General features: G+C 40.2%; 1 protein-coding gene across 1 annotated transcript; it reads left to right on the top strand.

Annotated features, from left to right (window-relative positions):
- The first annotated feature begins 2,136 nt into the window (after positions 1–2,136).
- LOC129777054 (suppressor of fused homolog) lies at positions 2,137–3,876 on the top strand. Its single transcript, XM_055783107.1, has 3 exons — positions 2,137–2,171; positions 2,245–2,421; positions 2,477–3,876. The coding sequence occupies exons 2-3, from the start codon at positions 2,279–2,281 to the stop codon at positions 3,690–3,692; spliced, it is 1,359 nt and encodes a 452-aa protein (XP_055639082.1). The 5' UTR covers positions 2,137–2,171; positions 2,245–2,278; the 3' UTR covers positions 3,693–3,876.
- The last annotated feature ends 18,338 nt before the right edge of the window (positions 3,877–22,214 follow it).

Here is a 22,214-nt window from a genome sequence, read left to right as displayed (position 1 = left end):
AGTGGGACTTTCCCAACTGCTTGGAAAAATTCTTTTGTTTTCCCTGTCTTCAAAAAAGGCTCTAGGAACGATGTAACTAATTATAGAGGAATCGCGTGCCTTTGTGCCATCTCCAAGCTATTCGAAATCATCGTATTGGATTTTATCACCCATGCTTGCAACAATTACATCGTCGAGGAACAACATGGTTTCGTGTCTAAACGGTCGACTTCCACGAATCTTCTTCTGTACACATCATACATCGCTCGTTCACTTGAGCTGCGGCAGCAAATCGATGCGGTATATACCGATTTCTCCGCAGCATTCGACAAAATCAACCACAACATCGCTGTAGCTAAGCTTCAACCACTTGGTTTATTGGTCCTTCCTTATTCTGGCTACGGTCTTATATCACTGATCGTATTATGTCGGTGAAAATTGGAGACACTATATCTTCTCCTTTTCGTGTAACGTCTGGTGTTCCGCAAGGGAGCCACCTCGGCCCATATATTTTTCTGCTATATCTTAATGACCTTACTTTTCGTCTGAAGTGCTTGAAGCTCTCCCTCGCCGATGACTTCAAGTTGTTTTTCCGTGTGAATTCCACTGGAGATGCGGAGTTTCTGCAAGAGCAGCTGAATATTTTTGCTGGATGGTGCGCAACGAATAGAATGATTTTAAATCCATCCAAATGTTCGGTTATTTCGTTTTCTCTAAAGCGCACATTGATGAGCTTTGAATATAGACTGCACGGTGAAATTTTGAGACGTGTGGACATTATCAAAGACCTTGGAGTTATGTTCGACTCTAAACTTACCTTTTGTGATCATATAGCTTACATTACTTCTAAAGCATCCAAAGTCCTCGGCTTTATTTTCCGTGTCACGAAGCAATTCACAGATGTACTTTGTTTCAAGGCCCTATATTGTGCATTGGTTCGATCCGCTAATAAAGAATATGCTGCGTTGTATGGTCACCATATTACCAAAATAGTGTACAGCGTCGATTTGAGTCGATTCAGCGAAAATTTGTTCGATTTTCCTTGCGTAATCTGCCATGAGGATCGCTGTAGTCTCATAGGATTGGATTCATTGGGCTCTCGAAGGAATGTTACCAAAGCGCTTTTTGTATCTGATATTATTTTATCAAATATCGATTGCCCGAATTGCTATACATAATTAATTTTAACATTAGTCGTCGCAATTTGCGTACCCGTAACCAGTATGTGTCGTGTGTTCAATCTTTGTAGTTCGTCTTTTGATTATCACCTTTCCCGTTCGTCCCTCAAAGCGCTCTATTCTGCTGTTCTTAAGTAGTTATAATTGTTATAGGTTTAATATTTAGTTTTATAGTTTTATTATTTAATAATTAATTCTCGGTCATTAGGGCAAACATGTTAAGCCTGTTGATGTTTGGTTTGTAAAATAAAATAAAAATAAAATAGACTGTGATATTATCGAAACGTCAGAAAAATGCGCAATCTAAAGTGCGCTAAACATACAGACTCACCGTCACCGTCCCGTCAACTATTCTCTTGGACTTATTTTGCCGACGTCAAAGTTGCCCGTGATTGTGTATGTGAATGCTACCATACGATTCCCATGGAAGAATATTTGACATTTCATTCCTTCACGATGACTTCACGGCGACGGGATGGTGTATGTGTATCGCACTTAAAGCGATCAGTATGTTATAGCCAGGGGTTAGACATGAATTGAATATAGGCTACCCAAAATCAAAACCAATATGGCGTCATTTGTTTGCCAACATATCATTTGCGAGGATTGAAATCGTTGAAATCACGGAGATAGTAAAAATAAAGAAAAATGCGCTGCTTTATTTCTAACTACATATTTTGGTTTCACATGGAGGTGTTCACATTTAACATGGAGTTTAAAGTTAGCCACTATTCGGCTATATAACCGGACCGAGTTGTAAAGAACAGTAATTGACAGAACCAAAATGCCAGTGAACCGCAACAATATTGGGTACATTGGAAATATGAGGGGTTTGACGTTTTAGTCATACCCCTGGTTATAGCACGCGAATAGCCTTGCTTCCGTCCAATTCATCGCATCGCGTTTACTGTCCTCGGCCTGAACTTACACCCTGTATTTGACAAAATCATCTGACATCCCTAGGTGTACTGTCAAAACAAAAAGCTTGGCTTCTCCGTTGTTTACGTTTCGTCGGTTGTTCAATTCTCCATCTTAAAGAAGAAGCCTTCTCATAATTAGAACTCTATTTTGTTTGTTGTGTTTTCAGTGAAACGAAATTGCTGTGATTTCGGGTCAACATCATGTCGTCGATCAGAAACGATGAGGATGATCTACTAAAACGGCGAATGGTACCACGAGGACTGCAGAAGCTTATAGAACAATGTCTAAAAATTTATCCCGACCAGACCAATCCGCTTCAAGTTACAACCGTGCTCAAATATTGGTTAGTTTGTGAAGTTTTTTTATTGAACCTATACATGTAAAAACTACTTTATTAGGCTCGGCGGACAGGATCCGTTGGATTACATCAGTATGTATAACAATCCTGGAGATCCAGATCAAAATATTCCACCGCATTGGCATTACATTAGTTTCGGTCTCTCGGATTTACATGGCGATGGGAGGGTACATTTACCCGACACAATTGGTGGAATGGAACCGCGCTCTGGAATGGGATTCGAGTTAACGTTCCGATTAGTGAAATCAGCGGAAAATGCAGAAGAAAGGCCACCAACCTGGCCAGCAAATCTGCTGCAAGCTTTGGCTAAATATGTGTTCCAATCGGGAAATAGGCTCTGCTTCGGGGATAATATCCCCTGGCGCAGGCCATTAGATGGTAAATCATCTAGCATACAGCATATGTTGATTGCTGAGGATCCGCAAATGTCCCGAACTGAGACTCCTTTTGGTTGGGTTGATTTTCTCCAAATCGTGGGTGTTACTAACGAGGAACTAGAGCAAGCTTCGCGTTGGAATGGAAAGGGTCTTCTAAATTTACTCCAGAATGATGTGATTACTGGAGGTTCATGGCTAATTACTGATATGACCAGATCGAAGAGTGTGTTTGAGCTATTCCCCGAGACTCTTCGACAGTTGGAGTGTGACCTGGAGAGAGAAGGTTCCGATCTTGCCGGCGTTAACGCGGATTTCACGTTTAAAGAGCTGCCCAAAATGGTAACCGTGAAAAAAGAAGTTTTCGATACAGAGGATGAAATATCCAAAAGTATTTCCTCGTGCAACATCGAAATAAAGAAAGAATTCAACGATGGACTGGAACATTCCGGATCATCCGACATGGTCAATCCATTTCATCATTCACAGATTCCTTCTCGAGTATCACCACTCAATGGGATTGAGCTTACGTTGGCACCATATGCTGCAAAGTTTCTTATTCTTGCCATCAAAGATAGAATACGACACGGTCGACATTTCACATTCAAAGCGCAGAATATGGCCGTTACTTTCGTAGCAGAATCGGTTACCGGTGCCATTGTAAACAAGGATGCACCCTACGGCGTTTTGGGGTATTGGGTCCAAATCCTAATCCGAAACTCGCTTATTCCCAAGATGCTGGATGCATTAATCGATCTGAACAAAAGCTCGGATAATTTGAAGATACCTTTGGTTTACGAATGGCCCGAGTACAATCTTAAATTCATCATCGATAATCCACCGCCGGAGCTGCTCAATCAACAGGGACCTATCTTAGCCTAAGATGCCTCGAGTAACTGCGAACTGCTATAGATCAATTAGGTTAGTTACAGTAGGGATAATGTTCTTCCGATTCTATAGTATTTTATAAAATAAGTTTTTGGAATAGTAGGATCTTTACTTTTAATGTGCCTTGAATCGAAACAAATTTTAAAATATATTTTGATAGTATATTGTTTAAAACTCATTTGCTGTTTTTCATAAGATTTCGGTCACGCGTCTTAAAATATGCATGTTCTTTTTTTGTTAGTAGGAAAAGCCTAACCAACATAGAAGCCGTTATTTTGGATTCTGAAGCCCGAATATGTTTGCTTCGATATTAACAAAAAAGGTGGTCCATTTGATCATTAATGTTTCGGCGTCAACATTCTTCAACTTGAGGATTTTCGTAGCCTAACCGGTTGGGTCTCCGCTACTAAGGGTGCTCATACACTGTTTGACCGAAGCCAAATATTTGACTCTTTTTGACAGATAAAATTTGGTCACCGTGTACTGATCAAATATTTTCTACACAAAACACGACAAGCAAATATTCAATTATTGGATGCATAGAATATTTTTTCAGTCTGTTCTTCGAACCTATCGGTACATGGTTAGGTTACCTTGAATATTTCAGTTGATATTTTCCATGTTCGGTGTTTGATATTGTTTACTACTGTTGAAAATTGAAGAGTGGCAAACTAGTGTTTGTACAAATATCAAATCAAACCTTATCTGTCAAAAAATATCAAATATTTGACCTCCGGGCAAACAGTGTACGGCCACCTTAAGCGAACGATTGTGAGCTCAGGCTCCACAATCGACTATCTTTGTGTGTTATTCTAGAGGAAACTGAACGTCTTAGTTCGAGACTTTCGTGCAGAATACCAAAATTCGAGCTGGACTACGTACGTAGAGGGTTCAAAAGTCTTGTGAATTGGTCAGAGCCGTAGAACAAACTACTCCCATTGACAGTTGGAACAGTAATGAAAAATTTATTGAGCTAACATTTACATAAGGCTACTCCGTTATTTGCTTCACATCTACACCTACTGTGATTATATTGTCGCAACGTATCAACAAAAAGTTTCCAAACCGAGAAACAAAATACGGTCGAAAAAACCGTGCCCGGAAGTTGTACGACCAGAAGATAACGAAACCACACTGCTGCGTCATGGATGACGAAACATATGTGGATGTAGACTTCAATCAGATTTCATGAAACTTGTATGTGACTGCCAAGAATAAGTTGGATGTTCCTGAGAGCCACCGGATACAGAAGATGTCGAAGTTTACCAAGAAGTTCTTAATTTGGTAAGCGATTTGTACTTGCGGGAAATGAAGTTCAACTTTCGTCACCGTAAGCACCATAAATGGACAGGTGTATTTGGAAGAGTGTTTCCAAAAGCGGCTTCTCTCTCTTCTGAAGGCTCAAGACGGTTCGACGACCTTCTGTCCAGATTTGGCATCACGCCACTACACGAAGGACGTGCCAGAGTGGTAAAAAGCGAATGATGTCGATCTGAACCCCCAAAACACTCCGGAACTGCGCCCAATAGAAAAATCTTGGGCCATTATGAAGGGACACCTATTAAAACGACCTAAAGTGGTGAAGAATATGGAAGAAATGAAGCAAGCATGGGTTAATATGCAAAAAGCTGTCGATTCTGAGGTCGTGCAGAACCTTATGGCTGAGGTTAAGGCCAAGGTTCGCCCATTCGGATATGAAGGCGAAATAAATTAAATGAATGCTGTCGAAACTAAATTTAATTGCTACTTTTTACTCCCTGAAAATTTGGTGATAATCGGATAAAAACTCGAATTTATAGAATGAATTTTGTGCGTGCGGATTTTAAACGATACACCCTTAAGGCGAAGGTGGAAGTAAGCCTTTGTAGTAGTATAAGTAAAACCAAAACCACGTGTAAAAATGGGGAAATAGTGTTTATGAGAGAAGAGCAATTTGTTTCGTTTGTTTTGATCTTTGTATGTAAATAGATCAATTCACTTATCAGACTGTGTGGCGCTTCACTGACACGAGTCTTAGAATACATTTGAGAAAAAATAACAATTCAATACTGAAGTAAAATGTATGAACGATGTGTTCCGATGAACAATTGCAAATATAAATATATATAGAAGGTGTATTTGCATATGAAGTAAAATTATGATTATACGCGAGCGTGACATGAACAAATTTAAAACACATGCGAATTGGTGCTCATTCCCCCCTCATTCAAGTCTGGACAGCGCAAGCAATCAGTCGTTTACTTTCGCGTTCCCGTAATCGTGATCGAGTGCTGTAAGCTGTTATTAACCTTACTCGCCCTGGTGTTTTTATTATCACGCGTTTACCGTGGTCTTGTGGACATTGTGTTCAACCTCGCAATCAGCGAGTGGAGAAGCCGCAACAAGGCCTGCCAAAGTGGCTGGCTTTCATTTCTCGCCAATTCATCGCCATCGCAAATTGGAGTCGGACACGGTGGTCAGTCGCACGCACACAATATCAGTGTGGAAGAACGCGCTTAGTGGTGTGATACACCATTTCATTTGTGCCGAGCGCCCAACACGCGATCAGCCGATCGCTAAGTTCAATTGTACTGGTGCATCTCGTGTGAATCGCTGTGAGTGAGAACGTGAGAACGAGCACCGGACTGAAAAGTGCACAATCGCAGCGGCGTCTGCAATCATCCGATCGAGCAGCAGCCGTTACCGCAATCATCGCACTGGTGTGCGTTAGCAAGTAGTTTTATTATTTTTTGTTTTTCTTTGTTTTTTTTTATTAGGTTATAGGAATCATTCAAACTATTGCAATTATCAGTCACATAAATGATGGATGAAGGTGGGGGGTCTTTTAATATGGAGATCTCCTTCGATGACTCCTTTTCCGTTGCACAAAAATGTGCCGGAAAATCGCTTAAGCGCGTTCCGTGTGATACAGAAGAGTCGTCGATTAAAAAGCCCCCCTCTAAGAAATCCACAAACCTCGCCACTCATCCCCCGAACCCACCCGTTTTAACTCAACCATCGACCTCGCATTCCTCATCTGTTGCTCCTGATCCCTCTCAACCATCCACCTCATCTCCCCCCTCTACCGTCCCCGTTCCCGCCCAAACCTCGTCCTCGTCTTCTTCTTCTGTTTTGTCCTCTCCCCGTGTCAAGGTTTATCCAGAGGATGCACCTGGAACTGGTCCATGGGTTGTTTTCTTCCGGCCCAAACCCAACGGGAAATCGCTGAACGTCATTCAGATTATGAAAGATCTGACAAAAAATTATTCCTCCGTGGTCGAAATGAGAAAGGTTAGACCGAACAAACTGCGTGTTGTCGTGGCTGATCGGAAGCAAGCTAACGAGATTGTTGTCGACAATAGATTCATCCTAAAATATCGCGCCTATGTGCCCTGCCATAACGTAGAAATTTCGGGGGTGATTACAGAAACGGGTCTGACGAGCGAATTTATAAAAAAGGGAGATGGCAGATTTAAAAAGCTTCCTCGGTCGATAGTTAAAATTTTGGACTGCCAACAGTTAGGAAAAGTGTCCCAGGAAGAGGGAAAAACAAAATTCACGCCGTCCGACTCGTTTCGAGTAACTTTTGCTGGTTCCGCCCTCCCTGACTACGTTATGGTAGACAAATTGAGGCTACCACTGCGACTCTTCGTGCCAAAGCCCATGACTTGCAACAAATGCAAGTCAGTTGGTCACACAGCAGATTATTGTGCCAACAAGGAGCGCTGTGCCACTTGCGGAGAGCAACATGTGGGGAAATCCTGCAGTGCGACTGAGCATAAGTGTCCATATTGCGGAGGATCCCCACACGTGCTCTCAGCTTGTGAAACTTACAAGAGTCGCTGGGAGAAGCAGAAGCGCTCTTTAAAGGAACGCTCGAAACGTACTTTTGCGGAAATTTTAAAGGGCGCTTCTCTACTGGCTCAACAACAACAACCAATCTCAACACACAATACCTTTTCCGCGTTGCCAGTTGATGAAATGGAAGCGGACACAGCTAGCGAGGGCACACCGTTTATTTTCAAAGGGAATCCCCGGCGCAAAAATGTGACCACTCCTAAAGTTCAAGAACAAGTCCCCACGGTTATATCCTCTGTTAGCTTGCCTAAAAAATCGAGTGCAGCGGACAAGCAAAATCAGGTTCCTCCTGGCTTCCGTGGGAATATTTCATCTTCGAACGACCCAGCACTCGAAGGGACATCGAAAACCCCAACTGTCCCTATTTTTCCGTCCAGTTCAACTTCCCAATCGGGATTTATAAAGTTGTCTGACCTTTTGGATCAAATCTTCAAGTGTTTTAATGTTTCCGACTCCATCAGAACCATTGTCATCTCAATGCTTCCAGTATTAAAGACAATTTTGCAACAATTGATGCAAACATGGCCCCTCCTTGCAATGATTATCTCTCTTGATGTCTAATTCAAATAGAGAGGTCGGAGATATCACTGTTTTACAGTGGAATTGTCGTAGTCTTATCCCTAAATTGGATACATTCAAATTTTTAATTCATAACTTCAATTGTGATGTTTTTGCTCTGTCCGAAACTTGGCTTTCTTCGCGAGATGATATCTCTTTCCACGATTTTAATATTATACGCTTGGACCGTGATGATAGATACGGAGGGGTACTATTGGGGATCAATAAGTGCCACTCATTTTTTAGAATTGACCTTCCAACTATTGGAGGGATCGAAGCTGTTGCTTGTCATGCAAACATCAGAGGCAAAGACCTCTGTATTGTCAGCTTGTATTGGCCTCCGAGAGCTGCGGTTAGCCGCAAACAACTTGATGACATGTGCTCACTCCTTCCTGAGCCACGATTGATCTTGGGAGACTTCAACTCTCACGGAACTGCCTGGGGGGAACAGTACGACGACAATCGTTCATTGTTGATATATGAACTTTGTAACAGCTTCAATATGACCATTTTGAACACTGGGGAAACAACACGTGTACCTAAACCTCCTGCTAACCCTAGTGCTCTTGACCTCTCGCTTTGCTCGAATTCACTATCGTTAAATTGCAAGTGGAATGTAATCCAGAACCCCAACGGTAGTGATCACTTGCCAATCAAAATTTCCATCACCATTGGGTCGAATTCTTCTGAATCTATAAACATGGCATATGACCTCACAAGACACATTGACTGGAAAAAATATGCGGACGCGATTGCTCTAGCCATCAATTCCAGAGATGGTTTACCTCCATTGGAGGAGTATAACTTCCTTTCTCGTTTGATATATGACAGCGCGGTTCGCGCTCAAACGAAACCCATCCCAGGTTCCACCATTCGCCGAAGGCCTCCCAATCCATGGTGGGATAGCCAATGTTCCAAGCTTTATGTAGAAAAATCGAATGCATTTAAAGCTTTTCGGAAACGTGGAACCCCTGAAAATTTTCAAATGTATTTAGCCCTTGAGAATCAGTTCAAAAATTTGATCAAAGGGAAAAAACGTGCTTATTGGCGAAATTTCGTGGGAGGTTTGTCACGAGAAACGTCAATGAAAAAATTATGGAAAGTGGCTCGAAACATGCGAAATCGCTCATCAACGAATGAAAGCGAAGAATATTCACATCGATGGATTTTTAATTTTGCACGGAAGGTTTGTCCTGATTCCGCTCCTGTGCAAAAAATTGTTCAAGACATACCACAAGATAGGTGCGATCTTGATTCCGAGTTTTCGATGGTAGAATTCTCTCTTGCTCTCCTTTCTTGTAACAATTCGGCTCCAGGATCGGATAGAATTAAGTTCAACTTGTTGAAAAACCTCCCTGGTGTGGCGAAACATCGCTTGTTGAATTTATTCAATCGGTTTCTGGAACATAATATTGTTCCAGATGATTGGAGACAAGTACGAGTTATAGCTATTCAAAAACCCGGAAAACCCGCGTCCGACTTCAATTCGTACCGCCCAATAGCAATGCTGTCTTGTATACGGAAATTGTTGGAGAAAATGATCTTGTTTCGCCTTGATCGATGGGTTGAAACGAATGGCCTACTCTCAGATACACAATATGGGTTCCGCAGGGGCAAGGGGACGAATGATTGTCTTGCGTTGCTTTCTTCAGAAATTCAAATGGCTTACGCCGAAAAAAAAACAAATGGCTTCAGTATTCTTGGACATAAAGGGGGCGTTTGATTCAGTTTCAATAGAGGTCCTGTCAGACAAATTACACTCTCGGGGTCTGCCGCCTCTATTGAATAATATGTTATATAACTTGCTTTGTGAGAAACATTTTAATTTTTCTCATGGAGATTCGGCAGTGAGTCGGATCTCTTACATGGGCCTCCCTCAGGGCTCATGTTTAAGCCCCCTTTTGTACAACTTCTATGTAAGCGACATCGACAATTGCCTTACACAAAATTGCAACCTAAGACAACTTGCAGATGATGGAGTGGTGTCTGTCGTAGGATCAAACGAATTCGACCTGCAAGGACCCTTACAAGCTACTTTGAACAATTTTTCAACCTGGGCCATTGGGCTAGGGATCGAATTCTCCACGGAGAAAACAGAGATGGTGGTTTTTTCTAGGAAGCATAGACCAGCAAAACCAAAGTTTCAACTTTTGGGTAAACCGATCACTCATGCTATGTCATTCAAGTATCTTGGGGTCTGGTTCGACTCCAAATGTACTTGGGGGGCCCATATTAGGTATCTGAGTAAAAAATGTCAACAAAGAATAAACTTTCTCCGTACAATTACCGGCACCTGGTGGGGAGCCCATCCTGAAGATCTTATAATGTTGTATCGAACAACTATTCTCTCAGTGATGGAGTATGGCAGTTTCTGTTTTCAATCAGCTGCCAAAACACACCTCATTAAACTCGAGCGAATTCAGTATCTTTGTCTCCGTATTGCGTTGGGATGTATGCCCTCAACGCATACCATGAGTCTCGAGGTTTTGGCAGGCCTACTCCCACTAAAAGATCGCTTCAATTTATTATCTCTTCGGTTCCTCATCCGGTGTAAGGTTATGAACCCATTGGTGATCGGAAATTTTGAGCAGCTTATCGAGCTAAATTTTCATTCAGGATTCATGAGCTCATATCATGAATTCATCTCCATGCAGGTTGATCCTTCTTCGTATACTCCCAACCGTGTTTGTTTTCCTGACTACATCAATTCCTCTGTACATTTTGATCTGTTCATGAAGGAGAAAATCCATGAAATTCCAGATTATCTTCGATCGAGGATCGCTCCTACGATCTTCAAAGCAAAGTATGGGCGTGTCAATTGTGATAATATGTACTTTACTGATGGGTCCTCTATGAATGAGTCCATAGGATTTGGAGTGTTCAACGTATTTTTTAGCACCTCACACAGTCTTCAGTATCCTTGCTCAGTATATATTGCTGAATTGGCAGCAATACACTGGGCGCTGGACAGCGTCGCCTCACGACCTGTTGAACACTATTACATTGTAACGGATAGTCTTAGCTCTGTCGAAGCTATCCGTTCAGTGAGGCCGGAAAAGCACTCGCCGTACTTCCTTGAGAGAATACGAGAAATTTTGAGTGCTTTATCCAGACGCTGTTATGTCATTACCTTTGTCTGGGTCCCTTCACATTGCTCCATTTCGGGTAATGAGAGGGCTGACTCATTAGCAAAGGTAGGTGCAATTGAAGGCGATATTTATCAGCGTCAAATCGCCTTCAATGAATTTTATTCTTTAGTTCGTAAAAATACCATCGCTAACTGGCAACGCAAGTGGAACGAAGATGAATTGGGCCGGTGGTTCCACTCGATTATCCCTAAGGTTAGCCTCAAACCATGGTTCAAAAGTCTGAACTTGAGTCGGGACTTTATTCGGACCTTCTCCCGACTCATGTCCAATCACTGTTCTTTAGATGCGCTGCTTTTTCGTTTCAAGCTTGCCGACAGCAATCTCTGCGTTTGTGGCCATGGTTACCACGACATCGAACACGTTGTTTGGTCGTGCGAGCTATATTTTGTCGCCAGATCGAATTTAGAAAACTCCCTTCGGGCTCGAGGAAGGCAGCCCAATGTGCCGGTGAGAGATGTGTTGGCTCGGTTAGACCTTGATTACATGTCCCAAATATATGTTTTCCTTAAAGATATCGATCTTCGAGTGTGATTGTTCTTACATCCTTTCCCCCCCATTTTCTCCTCCTTTTCGTCCTTCGCGAGCTATCGGTTCCCTAACATTAGAATAAGTTAAATTGTTAATACATATTAGATGTGAGGATAGTTTAAGAATTCAGTGTGATGTGTGAGTATGAATGTGAAAGTGAGTGTGAGCGTGAGTGTGAACATGGTTACAATCTCCTTACATCCCATCCTTTTCCTAAAGAAAATGTGTCACCCTTCTAAACTCGAGTCGACCGCGAGTAATCGGTTTCCTATTTCATTAACCGTAGAATTAAGAAAACATGTTAATAGTAAAAGTATAGTTGAGAGTTTGGCTTCTTTAAACCTATGTAACTGAGCCTGTACAAATAAACGAATTATAAAAAAAAAAAAAAATTGGTGCTCTTTTGGTAGCAACAAGTTATTCCGCACAATAACTCGATGTTGATAATTCCTTAATATTTTCGTTCGTTGATCGTATTGTTTTCACTTATTCACGTTGGAAAGCCTTAACACTTCTCTTCGTTGGCCGAGTCATTTTGATTGAATGTAATTCTTTTCCGTTTACTATTTTTGAAAGCATAGGCAGCAGTGTTCCGAGCTTTGCAATACAATTTTCTTAACCAATGTTAAAGTTGTTAAAACTTACATTATAGACCCATTAAACGTAAAAATAATAATTGTATTGATATCAACACAGTTTTATTTTATTAATTTTCATGACATGAAACGCTATGACTCAGAAATAACATTTTTTGAATGGTTTCTATAGCTGTTTGATGATGTTGTCTGGCATCAGTGTGGAAAAAGTAACGATGTTTTCACCAGTACAAACAAAACCATTGCGGAAAATAGAAAAATGAAAAGTTTACATTCAGAGCACTAGCTCGAGGTTTACGACGTTTTCCACTATACATTGCGGCGGCAGATGAAAATTTAATATTTGGTGAGTAATCGATTAGATTTTGGTTAATATTACTTGGTGGGAAGTGTGTGCAAACGATCATTTTCTTCACACTGTTTCGCAAAATTATCGATTTTCGAGCGAGGGGTAAGGGAGGAAGATGAAAGAAATGAGCGCCATTGTGGCTAGCTTCCATCTTCACCTTAATTGACCTTTAATAAAATTTACCAGATGGGATAAAAAATTCGAGCGGTTGTGTCCGAGACACGACCGCTTAGGACGTAGGACTACGCAATCTTTCTTTTCTTTGTTGGTTTATCATTTCGGATATTATTTGCGAATACGTCGAAATTTCATAAATAACTCTTTAGTAAAAAGTCCCGGGGACCTGAAAAGGTTTAATGGCTTGTGTGGTTTCGTAGAATCATTTCGAAAAGCAACGATTCTTTCTTGCCTTTGCGAGAACAATACACTAATTGGTCATATGTCGCAATTTGTTTCTTTATATCAATGCACATATTGCACTGAGTATTTAACGAGAGGCATCTTCCGTGCATCGCCATTCAACAAGCATCAAACACGCGTTTAACATATGCACACAGTTGCAGCAATAAAAATGAAAGATCGCAAGAATGACCGTTTATGAAAAATCGTTTCTCGACTCTCGATCAAAACCACCAACAAAGCTAGATGCTTGTTGCATCAGAACAGATCCGATGCGCAGGAGAGCAAATACGAATGACAACTTATCGTATCGTTATCGTAAGTATCGAAGGAGTGCTATTCACATGTACAGGAAATGAACAAGTTCTAAGTTTCGCTCAACGAAAACAAGCAACACACACAAAGCCAAACACTGATGGTTAGAACTTCTAACCAAGCCGAGAAGCGACCTATAATCATATGCACTACCTATATCCCCCTTCATTGTTTCTATTCTAGCGGCTAAGTTACCCGTTTTTGACAGCTCTGTTCTGGAAAGCACACGAATGGACAGAAAAAAGTATGGGGAAATGGGGATGCTTCCAATTTTCATCAATTTAATCCATATACAGACTATGGGATTGGAATGTATAGCATATAAAACAAATCTTAGAAAGTTTCCGATTCGATTGGTATGTAAATCGTTAAAATCCGTTCGCAGCAAAAATAGTTGTTTACGATAACTTTATTTCATAAAAAACGTGACCTGTTTTTTGATTTGGCACCCTTAAGGGGAACGGGGAAGGCGGTCTGGAAAATCGAATTTTTTTTTCATTTTTGGGAAGTTTATGTCCTCAGAAATGTTGTCCTAAAAGGATTTCTCGATATTTCATATAATAAATAAAATTAAAAATTGCGTCATCATTCGTTCATCATTTGCGGAGAGCAGTGAATGGGAAAAGAGCTTAAACGAGAGAGTTTTTGTTTCATACTGGAGCGGTGTTGCTAGTAAAACTATGCGGTCTATATGAATATATATATTTCAAGGGAAAGCAGCGTTAAAAATGAAAAATATAATCTCACTACCCTTCCCTAAGCCTCTATTGAGCTAAATAATCATATAGTTTGCACTCCCTGAGACTTGAGAATCAGGATCTGCTACATTAGTTGGATATGAATCATTCACTTTGCGTAGTCCGCATGATCCTGCTGTTTTATGATGCATGGAGAGGTACGATATGTATATGTTAGAGGCAAAGAAGAAAATAAACTTTCTGCACCGAAAGCGTACATGAAGGTTTTGCTTGCGTGCTGGTGTTTCATGAAGTGCGAATCGATGCAGAGTTGTCTCGGGGGAAATGATTTCTGTAAGATCATATTTGAAGTAACGAAAGCGATTCTTTCAGTGAATTAATCATTTGGCAAACACTGCGCTTTAGATATTGTCCTAAAGTTTCCAAATATTCATTGGAATTCGTTCTGCGACACCCCGTTGCTTCAGAACCGATACCACCTGCAAGGTACCGATTTTCAGACAGCATCTACGGATCTAGCTGTCAACAGAGTAAAAATCATAATTTGTGCACTAGAAAAATGGAAGATACATCTTCAAATATATCTTAAACAATAACCAATATACCCAAACACTTCAATTTATTCCTAACATCCATTCCTTAACAGATCGGAAAGATGTTTGCATCAATTGATAGGAAATATTTCTACGCGTCTATCACAATGAATAAAATATTATTTTTCATGAGACGAACAATTGAATAATTGTAAAATGTCAAGCGTTATCCAAACGCCCTAATTGCCAAGTTTTCATTGGCCCGGTTTACGGTTTCATTAACACAGGCTTGAAAATCGATGTACCTGTGGAACGCTCTGCAAGTATACATGCAACATGGGGGTATTTTCGTTCCTACCGAGCTGTCTTTCCCTAACACGGATATCAAAATGTGCCTGGGGGAATCCGATTTGTCAAAACATGCAAGTCAGGAGTATTTTCTCCCAGTGAGCGGTGTTTCTCTAACACGGACTTAAAAAATAATGTGCCTGGGGGAATCCGCTTTGCAAATACATCGTTGTGCAGACCGGAATATGTTTCCCTAAAACGTACTTTTAAACTGAGAAGTCTGGGAAAATCGTCATTTCAGATACTAGAGGCGAATGAACTTTCGCGGTTCGAGAACTACGTAAACATGAAATGTGCAATGATTTCAGAGGGGAATGTAAAATACAATGATCGTTTGACAATTCTTCCGTTCCCACATTTTGGTAGTCCTAGGCATCATATCAAATGAAAAAGGACGTTTATCAAATTTATTTGTAACGTAGAACATAATCTATTACAAAAATTTCGATGCGTTCTGAAATAATATTCGAAGTGTAGTAAACAAGTGGATTGCATAATATAATTGCGTAGTTCTACGTCGAAAATATGCGGCCGTATCCTAGATACAACCCCTTACAATTTTTTATAATATAAAGTTGACGTTAATAACTATTTTTGCTGCGAATGGATTGCGACGATTTACAAACCAAACGAATCGGTTTTACAATCTGCCTCTTGATTAGTTTTTCCAAAGCATTAGATAATCCACACAGAATACTTAAAGGACGCAAATTATCAATTGCGCTGATGTGGTTTTCCTTACGAGGTGGTTACCTCATGAGTAAGAATGAGTTGGAATTCAAATTAAGCTCCGCACCCTTCACGGGCTGCACTCCGATCTCTCACACCGACGCAATACGATATCGCTATCGCCTTTGTTGAGCAACATATATCGCTAGCAGAACGAAATGTTGGTTGAAAGGCAACTATATCGTCCATAATTTGGCAAGTTTCGTTTATTAAGCAGATTGTTTGCATAATGCCAGGTGTTTTTATAGCTTTGATATGCGAAGTACAACAAAATATGTTGCCTGTTGCATATTACGTAATGATGCTTGCTAGTTGCTTATTGCTCCGGTGTGCGAGCCGCCTAAAGCTAAACGTACAAAGCGCAATGCTCAATGCTAAATGCTCTCCGCTCAACGGTCAACGCGCATAAACTGGCACCCACACAGGACAAAAACAAAGGGTCGGTTTAGGACCATCATGACTTTTTTTTTTCAATTAATGGCATGCCGTGTACTACAGGTAACAGTAAAATTCAATTAATATAGCTTATTTTGATGAGCAGACCATAAGCAATCGAAATTGCCTAGTTTTGTAATTTTTTGACATCTACAAGAACATTTAACTCGTTTTCCGTACAGGTTAAAAATCTATCTTCCATAGCATTGAAAACACAAACATCCAGAGAACAGTCGTATTCTTAATCCTCGGAAATAGCAGAATTTTCAATGAAATGTTGCTTAATTGTAAAATATGTTTCTCAAATCACATACACCGATACTGGGAGCCTTCAAAATATCATCATATCATAGCGAAAATAGCGAAAATTTGTTTGTTCTTATGAAGGTGAGAGAGTGGAAATGACACACACGAATATCACTTTTATCCATTTTTTCCGACATTATTTCACAAATATCCACTGCACACCTTCATATTTTACGCATATTCAGCAGGAACTCCACGTAAAGATCTGTTTTTAATTGATAAGAAATTTGCAAAAAAAAAGCATTTTCACATGGATGTGGAAGACAAATGAAAGTGAACACAAATATTGACGTCACAATGTGAAAAGTAGCTATGGCAGCGCATGCTATCACGTCTACTACGCTCGCAAATTCTGCCATCTGCTCCACCTAATAATCCTGCTCATGGGGTAGCGCCATTCCCGAGATGCAAGGGGTGGTCGATTCGGGCCATCGGTCTGATTTGGGCAATCTTCCCCTATATCTTTTTTTAATGAAAAAAAAAACTCCAGAAAATATTTTTTTCTTCAGCTTCATTCAGTTTAAATAAAATAAAATTTTAAACTATTTTTATTAAATATATATTAAAAAATGGTCAATTTTACAAGTTTAAGTATAATAAAATAAAACTCAGCCTCCTCAAACCAAAACTATTGATTCTCGGTTTGTGAGACCTATGCGCGGGTATAGGAGGGTTAACAACCACGATAAGAAAGAATTAAGATAGATCAAATGTAAGGTAATTGACAAATGCTTGAAATGTTGTATTCCGAAGAATAGAATGAACTTACCGGGTCATGAACGCTAAACATTAACGCAAACAAAACTTCTAAACATTCAACCCAAAAAAGAACTCTAGATGTCGGCCGCAATAATACCCTAAATATAATAATAATAATATGCTGCCCAGTCCACCAAATAGAAAACGGGCTGTTTTACAGGAAGCCAACGGAATGTTTTTGATCTACTTTTCACCGATCCGTAAAATATTTCCATCCCGTTAATACGGCTCGGTGTATTTCTGCGCGCCTCTATTTTGGCTTTTTTTCTGTTATTGAATCCAGTTTTACATTAATGCGGTAGCGGAAGTTCTGGTAATGGTTGCCTTTTTGTACTCACATCCATACAGAGCGGAAACTGCGCCACTCGTTGTTGGTGGCGGTGGATATTGAAAAATGGTAACGGCAAACTTTTACTCCGCTCTATTCTTACCACCCCGGGAATGAAGGGGGGATGTGTAATAATCGCAAAAATATGTTATAATAATATTTTCATTTTTCATGTGGCCACCCAAAGTTCTGAACCGTTCTAGCTTTTGTTCATTATGCTTTATTTTAATTGTTTTAGGATATTTGCGCCGGGCTATGGAATGCTTTGTATGTGGGATTTTCTTTTCTCTGTTCCCTTTTCCCTAGTTGGATAGTATAGGTAATCGAGGTAGCAATATTGTGAGACTTAGGTGTTCTGATGTTCTAGTTATTCCTGACAAGAGCGATATGTCTATTGAGCAATTCCATTACAAATTTACCGGCCGTTTCATCAAATACAGACTCTCTGATTACTTTAAAACTTTGTACATATCGTGGTAGTTACCTAGAATTACAATTTTCATTATCATGTAACTCATTTAAATTGCGATTAGTTTTTCAGAATGGCATACGAAAAATCATTGATTTTTTTTTCAAAAAAATTTTGGCTGGAAAACCAGCTGCATTTCATCCCACAGTGCGGTTTCATTGCTGAATATGATTTATGACATTAAATGAGCTAAATCACAATAATTCGAACAGCCCTTGAAATTCAAAGATGACAAAATACTTTAATAATGGTACCATCCGAATTCCACGTGCACCCTCCACTGGCAACTGGTACGATCCCGCCAATGCTGCCGAAGCAGCCTGCCACCCTAATACAGATTGTTGAATGCTGTTATGGCTTTCATTTGAGCAGCACTCGCCCTTGTAAACACCCGATGCTGAAGAGGGATGAGAATCAGAAACATATTGTTGTCATCTTTTCCCGTACCAGTGTTCATCTCTTACCCCATCCCAGTATACTGTTTTGCGACTGGTTTATTTAAGATTTATTTGACGTCTTCGGGGCAGGGGGAGGACTATTTGCTTTCAAATTATTCTCGGTTATTTTATTAGCTTTTATTTGATTTTTGCTATCGGGGTTGTTAAAACATTGGTATGAATGTCCGGAGAAGAGCGTACCATTGAAATTTTCATACAAACTATAAAACGTTGTGCTTTTTTTTTGGACACGTTGTCGTATTACTCTCTCTCTCAGAGATGCAATTAAGTTCAATTTCTTATCGATGTTTGTTTGCATCCCTTCTCAATGTTACTAGAAAAAATCCTACAATAGTACAAGAAACTGACGGTCGGAGTGATTTATGTCTGTTAATAAGAAATAAATGTAGAGCAATTGTCTCTTTCTTATTTGGAATTTGTTCTTCCTCCTTCTTCCGGGTTTCAACGCCGTCGTATTGAAACAATCCAAGCTTTATTTTTCCTGGAATCGTTCCGCCACGAGTCACTTGAGAAGCACTTGACGCTTACATTGCCTTCGCTGCTGCTGCTGTAGGGGTTGCGAACGACGGACGGTGCTCTGTGATTTGACCGTGATGATGTGGTAGGATATTGCGACTCTCTGAATCCAGTGAACGGGGAGGGAACGATGGTAGATTTGTATCGCAGCATGTCTAATGAAATTCGTCCTGGGTTAGAGAGATTCGATGTGGGATTCCTATGACATGTTATGCAATATTGAAATGATAAACTTTCGTGGGAACCAATTTTTGTTATTGATTACTTTAGATCAGTTCTAGTGAAAATCGGAAATATTTGTCAAAAATGTCGTATTGAAATCGTTGAGCAAAAATTTCGACTCAAATACCGTTACGGTTCGTTAACGAAACCAAAACAAAATAAAGAAATTTATTTGGAATGAGGATTGAATCTGTAAGTTTAAATAAAAATACACAAATATTTACCACTTTTGTCATCCATGCCTACCTGTGAGACGAAGCATGCTGTCAATAGAAAAAAAAACAAGGAACTAACTGTAAAACTAACAAAAGCTGTACTAAACCTTGTCAACTGGTCAGCCAATTTCCGGCCCAGAGAATAAAAAAGAAAGAGGTACAGGAAAGCTAGAGAGGGGAAGTACTGTGAGAAGAGAGATGAAAGGAAATAGAGCCTTGGAAAGAGAAAAGGAAAGTCGTAAAGGAGCTTCTTAGCTACCGGACCATCGAAGATAACCCAACGAAAATTTAAAACGGAATCGATCCTTTTAAAGAAGTTTTTTTTGTAAATGATCTGTGCGAGAGACAATAAGGGTGGTAAACATCGCATTTCTGGAAACTGCAACAGCCGGGCGAAGATCTGATTTATTGAGATTAAATATACATTGTTCATTGTTGAGAAACAATTAGTGAACAATTGAGAACACAGAGATGTCATCATTCCACCAATCAACTATTCACAATTCGTGGTTGCCCTATTATTTTTGCATACCAAGGAGCACAAAGTCCCGAAGAAATCTTCGATTTGGATATTCAGGAACGATTTTTTTTGCGTAATGCGATAACGCTTTATCCGGCCAAAAGACGTATTGTCCATCTGCAAAAAAAAGCGGTATCAAGATATTCTTCAAACATTCGTTCTGGTACACATCTTGTTTGATAGCCAAATCAGAGGGCTTGAACCATGGAACAGTATCGATCGTTTTTGGGAATGTGCGCCTTCGAAAGAGGGAAGTAACTTTCGTCGTCCAATACAAAACATCTTCCGGAATATATTTTTATCAATCAGCGGCATTGGGATTCTAGCGTCGAAATCTGTTTCTCAGTGTACTTCGGGGCTCTTGACCTTTTTCGACACTTTATTCTGACACTTTTCAATGTTTTGCAGGTGAGAAAAGTAGATCTTGTTGTTGAAGGCACGTGAAAGTCCATTTGCGTTAATATTTTTGGCTGGTCTTCCACTACCTTGCCTGCGAGTAGTTGTTGGGGAGCTTAGGATATTTTTTTTTTATCCCTTTTGTTTAATTTAGGCTCATTAGCATTTTAGCTGTAACAGAGCCGAATTTGAATCGTGTACATGTCACATATTTATCATATCTATAATTAGCACATTACACAGTTGCCATTTTTCGGCGTTAGAGTATTCCCTTCTATACCATTGCAAATGGTACAAATTTACACAGTAGCCATTTAGGCGTAAGAGTTTTCTATCCTGTTCTTCCATTATCCAGTTAAGACTGGACAGCGGAGACAGTCGTTGATCCATTGTTGAGTTATTTATAGAACAGCAGCCCGATGTGTCTTGCAGAGCAGAGCAGTTGTATGGATGAATCGATCTTATTTCGACCGTGGATCGATCTCCATCGCTGATGATTGTTGCGTGGACGTAGTTATTCTGTAACAACACAAAGATGGTCAATGGGGGCCCTGAGTTTTGAACTCACGATCGATCGCTTACCAAGCGAACGCGCAACCAATGTGGCTACGGAGACCCCCCTGCTTACTTAGGATATTGTAAACAGTCGAAATCGCAACATGTTCGCTTTTAAAAAGTTGTACTTCACATTTTGAGCAAAAATGAGCAAGCATAAACAAAACAAAAAAATACTACCAGAAAAAGTAGAGAGAGAGCTAACACATACACACTCTCATTCCTCTCTGAGCTCGTTTGTTGTCGAGCATAGAGCCCTCGAAAGTTCATCAAGCTCGGGAAGGAAAAATACACATTTCAAAGCTTTCCCAATTCAAAAATCCACCCGGGAACATAAATGCAATTGATAATGCGCCTCAACTAGACGGTCACCTAATTTCCCATGCTATTCCCGCTAACATTAAATTTCACTTCGCTTCTTTTGATCTACAAACTTGATGCTACCACCCCTCCTGTTAAACTGCTACCGATGTTCTGATAACGGCTCACAGCTTGTTGTTTGCACGTGGTTCCGGAAAGGGAAACACCCGGCGGGTGCTGATCGGAAGATACCCTCTTATTAGGTATCTGAGCATGTAAATTTAATCTAAATCTATTTAATAATGATGACGACAAATTTTGCGAGGGGATGAGAGCAGGTTCTTTGTTGATGTTTTGAAAGAGTGAGTGACTTTTCGAATCTAAAAGATCGCATTTGCCCAGAGCTGTATACTGGTCTGGTGGGGTAACATCGCACCGAGCTGAATTTTGTCACATCAAGAGAGAACACGTGCTGGCGCTTGTCGAATATCTATTATACGCGGCAATAAAAATCAAATTTGTTATGCCCTTTAGATGGTTCGGTGTCAGGATAACATGAGATTTATTGTGATGATTGCTTACTTACAAGTGTTCGAAACGTGTCGCCGATTATCTGTTGACGCAGGACGGTCTGAATTGGAGAATTCACTTTGTTAGGTAAATGAAATGAAAAATCATTTTTTGTACTCCGATACTCTGTGATTTCCCAGGATCACTCACTTATCGTCAAAAAAGAGCCAAACGTTTGATGTGATTATCCCTGTCTTCAAGAACGAAGATAGTTTGTTCAGTTCGTGCTTTTATACGTATACACGTAAACCCTACATATACAGTAATTGTCACCTTTTAACTAATGAGCCGTAACTCATGGAAACCGTATTCTCTCATACTGTTGCATAGTGTCCTGCCCTGCTAGAGAATCATTGACAAGATTTTAATCCAGTAATCTCTTTTAAACCATTGTGTCCATCATCATGAGAATAATGAATGTAAATACA

Source organism: Toxorhynchites rutilus, chromosome 3, assembly GCF_029784135.1.
Source record: "Toxorhynchites rutilus septentrionalis strain SRP chromosome 3, ASM2978413v1, whole genome shotgun sequence".
NCBI classification, from domain to species: Eukaryota; Metazoa; Arthropoda; class Insecta; order Diptera; family Culicidae; genus Toxorhynchites; species Toxorhynchites rutilus.
The sequence above is the reverse complement of the archived record's forward strand: the minus strand, read 5'-3'. Positions and strand labels throughout refer to the sequence as shown.

Coding starts and splice junctions, on each gene's coding strand:
- LOC129777054 (XM_055783107.1), top strand. CDS start 2,279: ATGTCGTCGATCAGAAACGATGAGGATGATCTACTAAAACGGCGAATG. Junction 2,422..2,476: donor ACAACCGTGCTCAAATATTG/GTTAGTTTGTGA, acceptor CTACTTTATTAG/GCTCGGCGGACAGGATCCGT.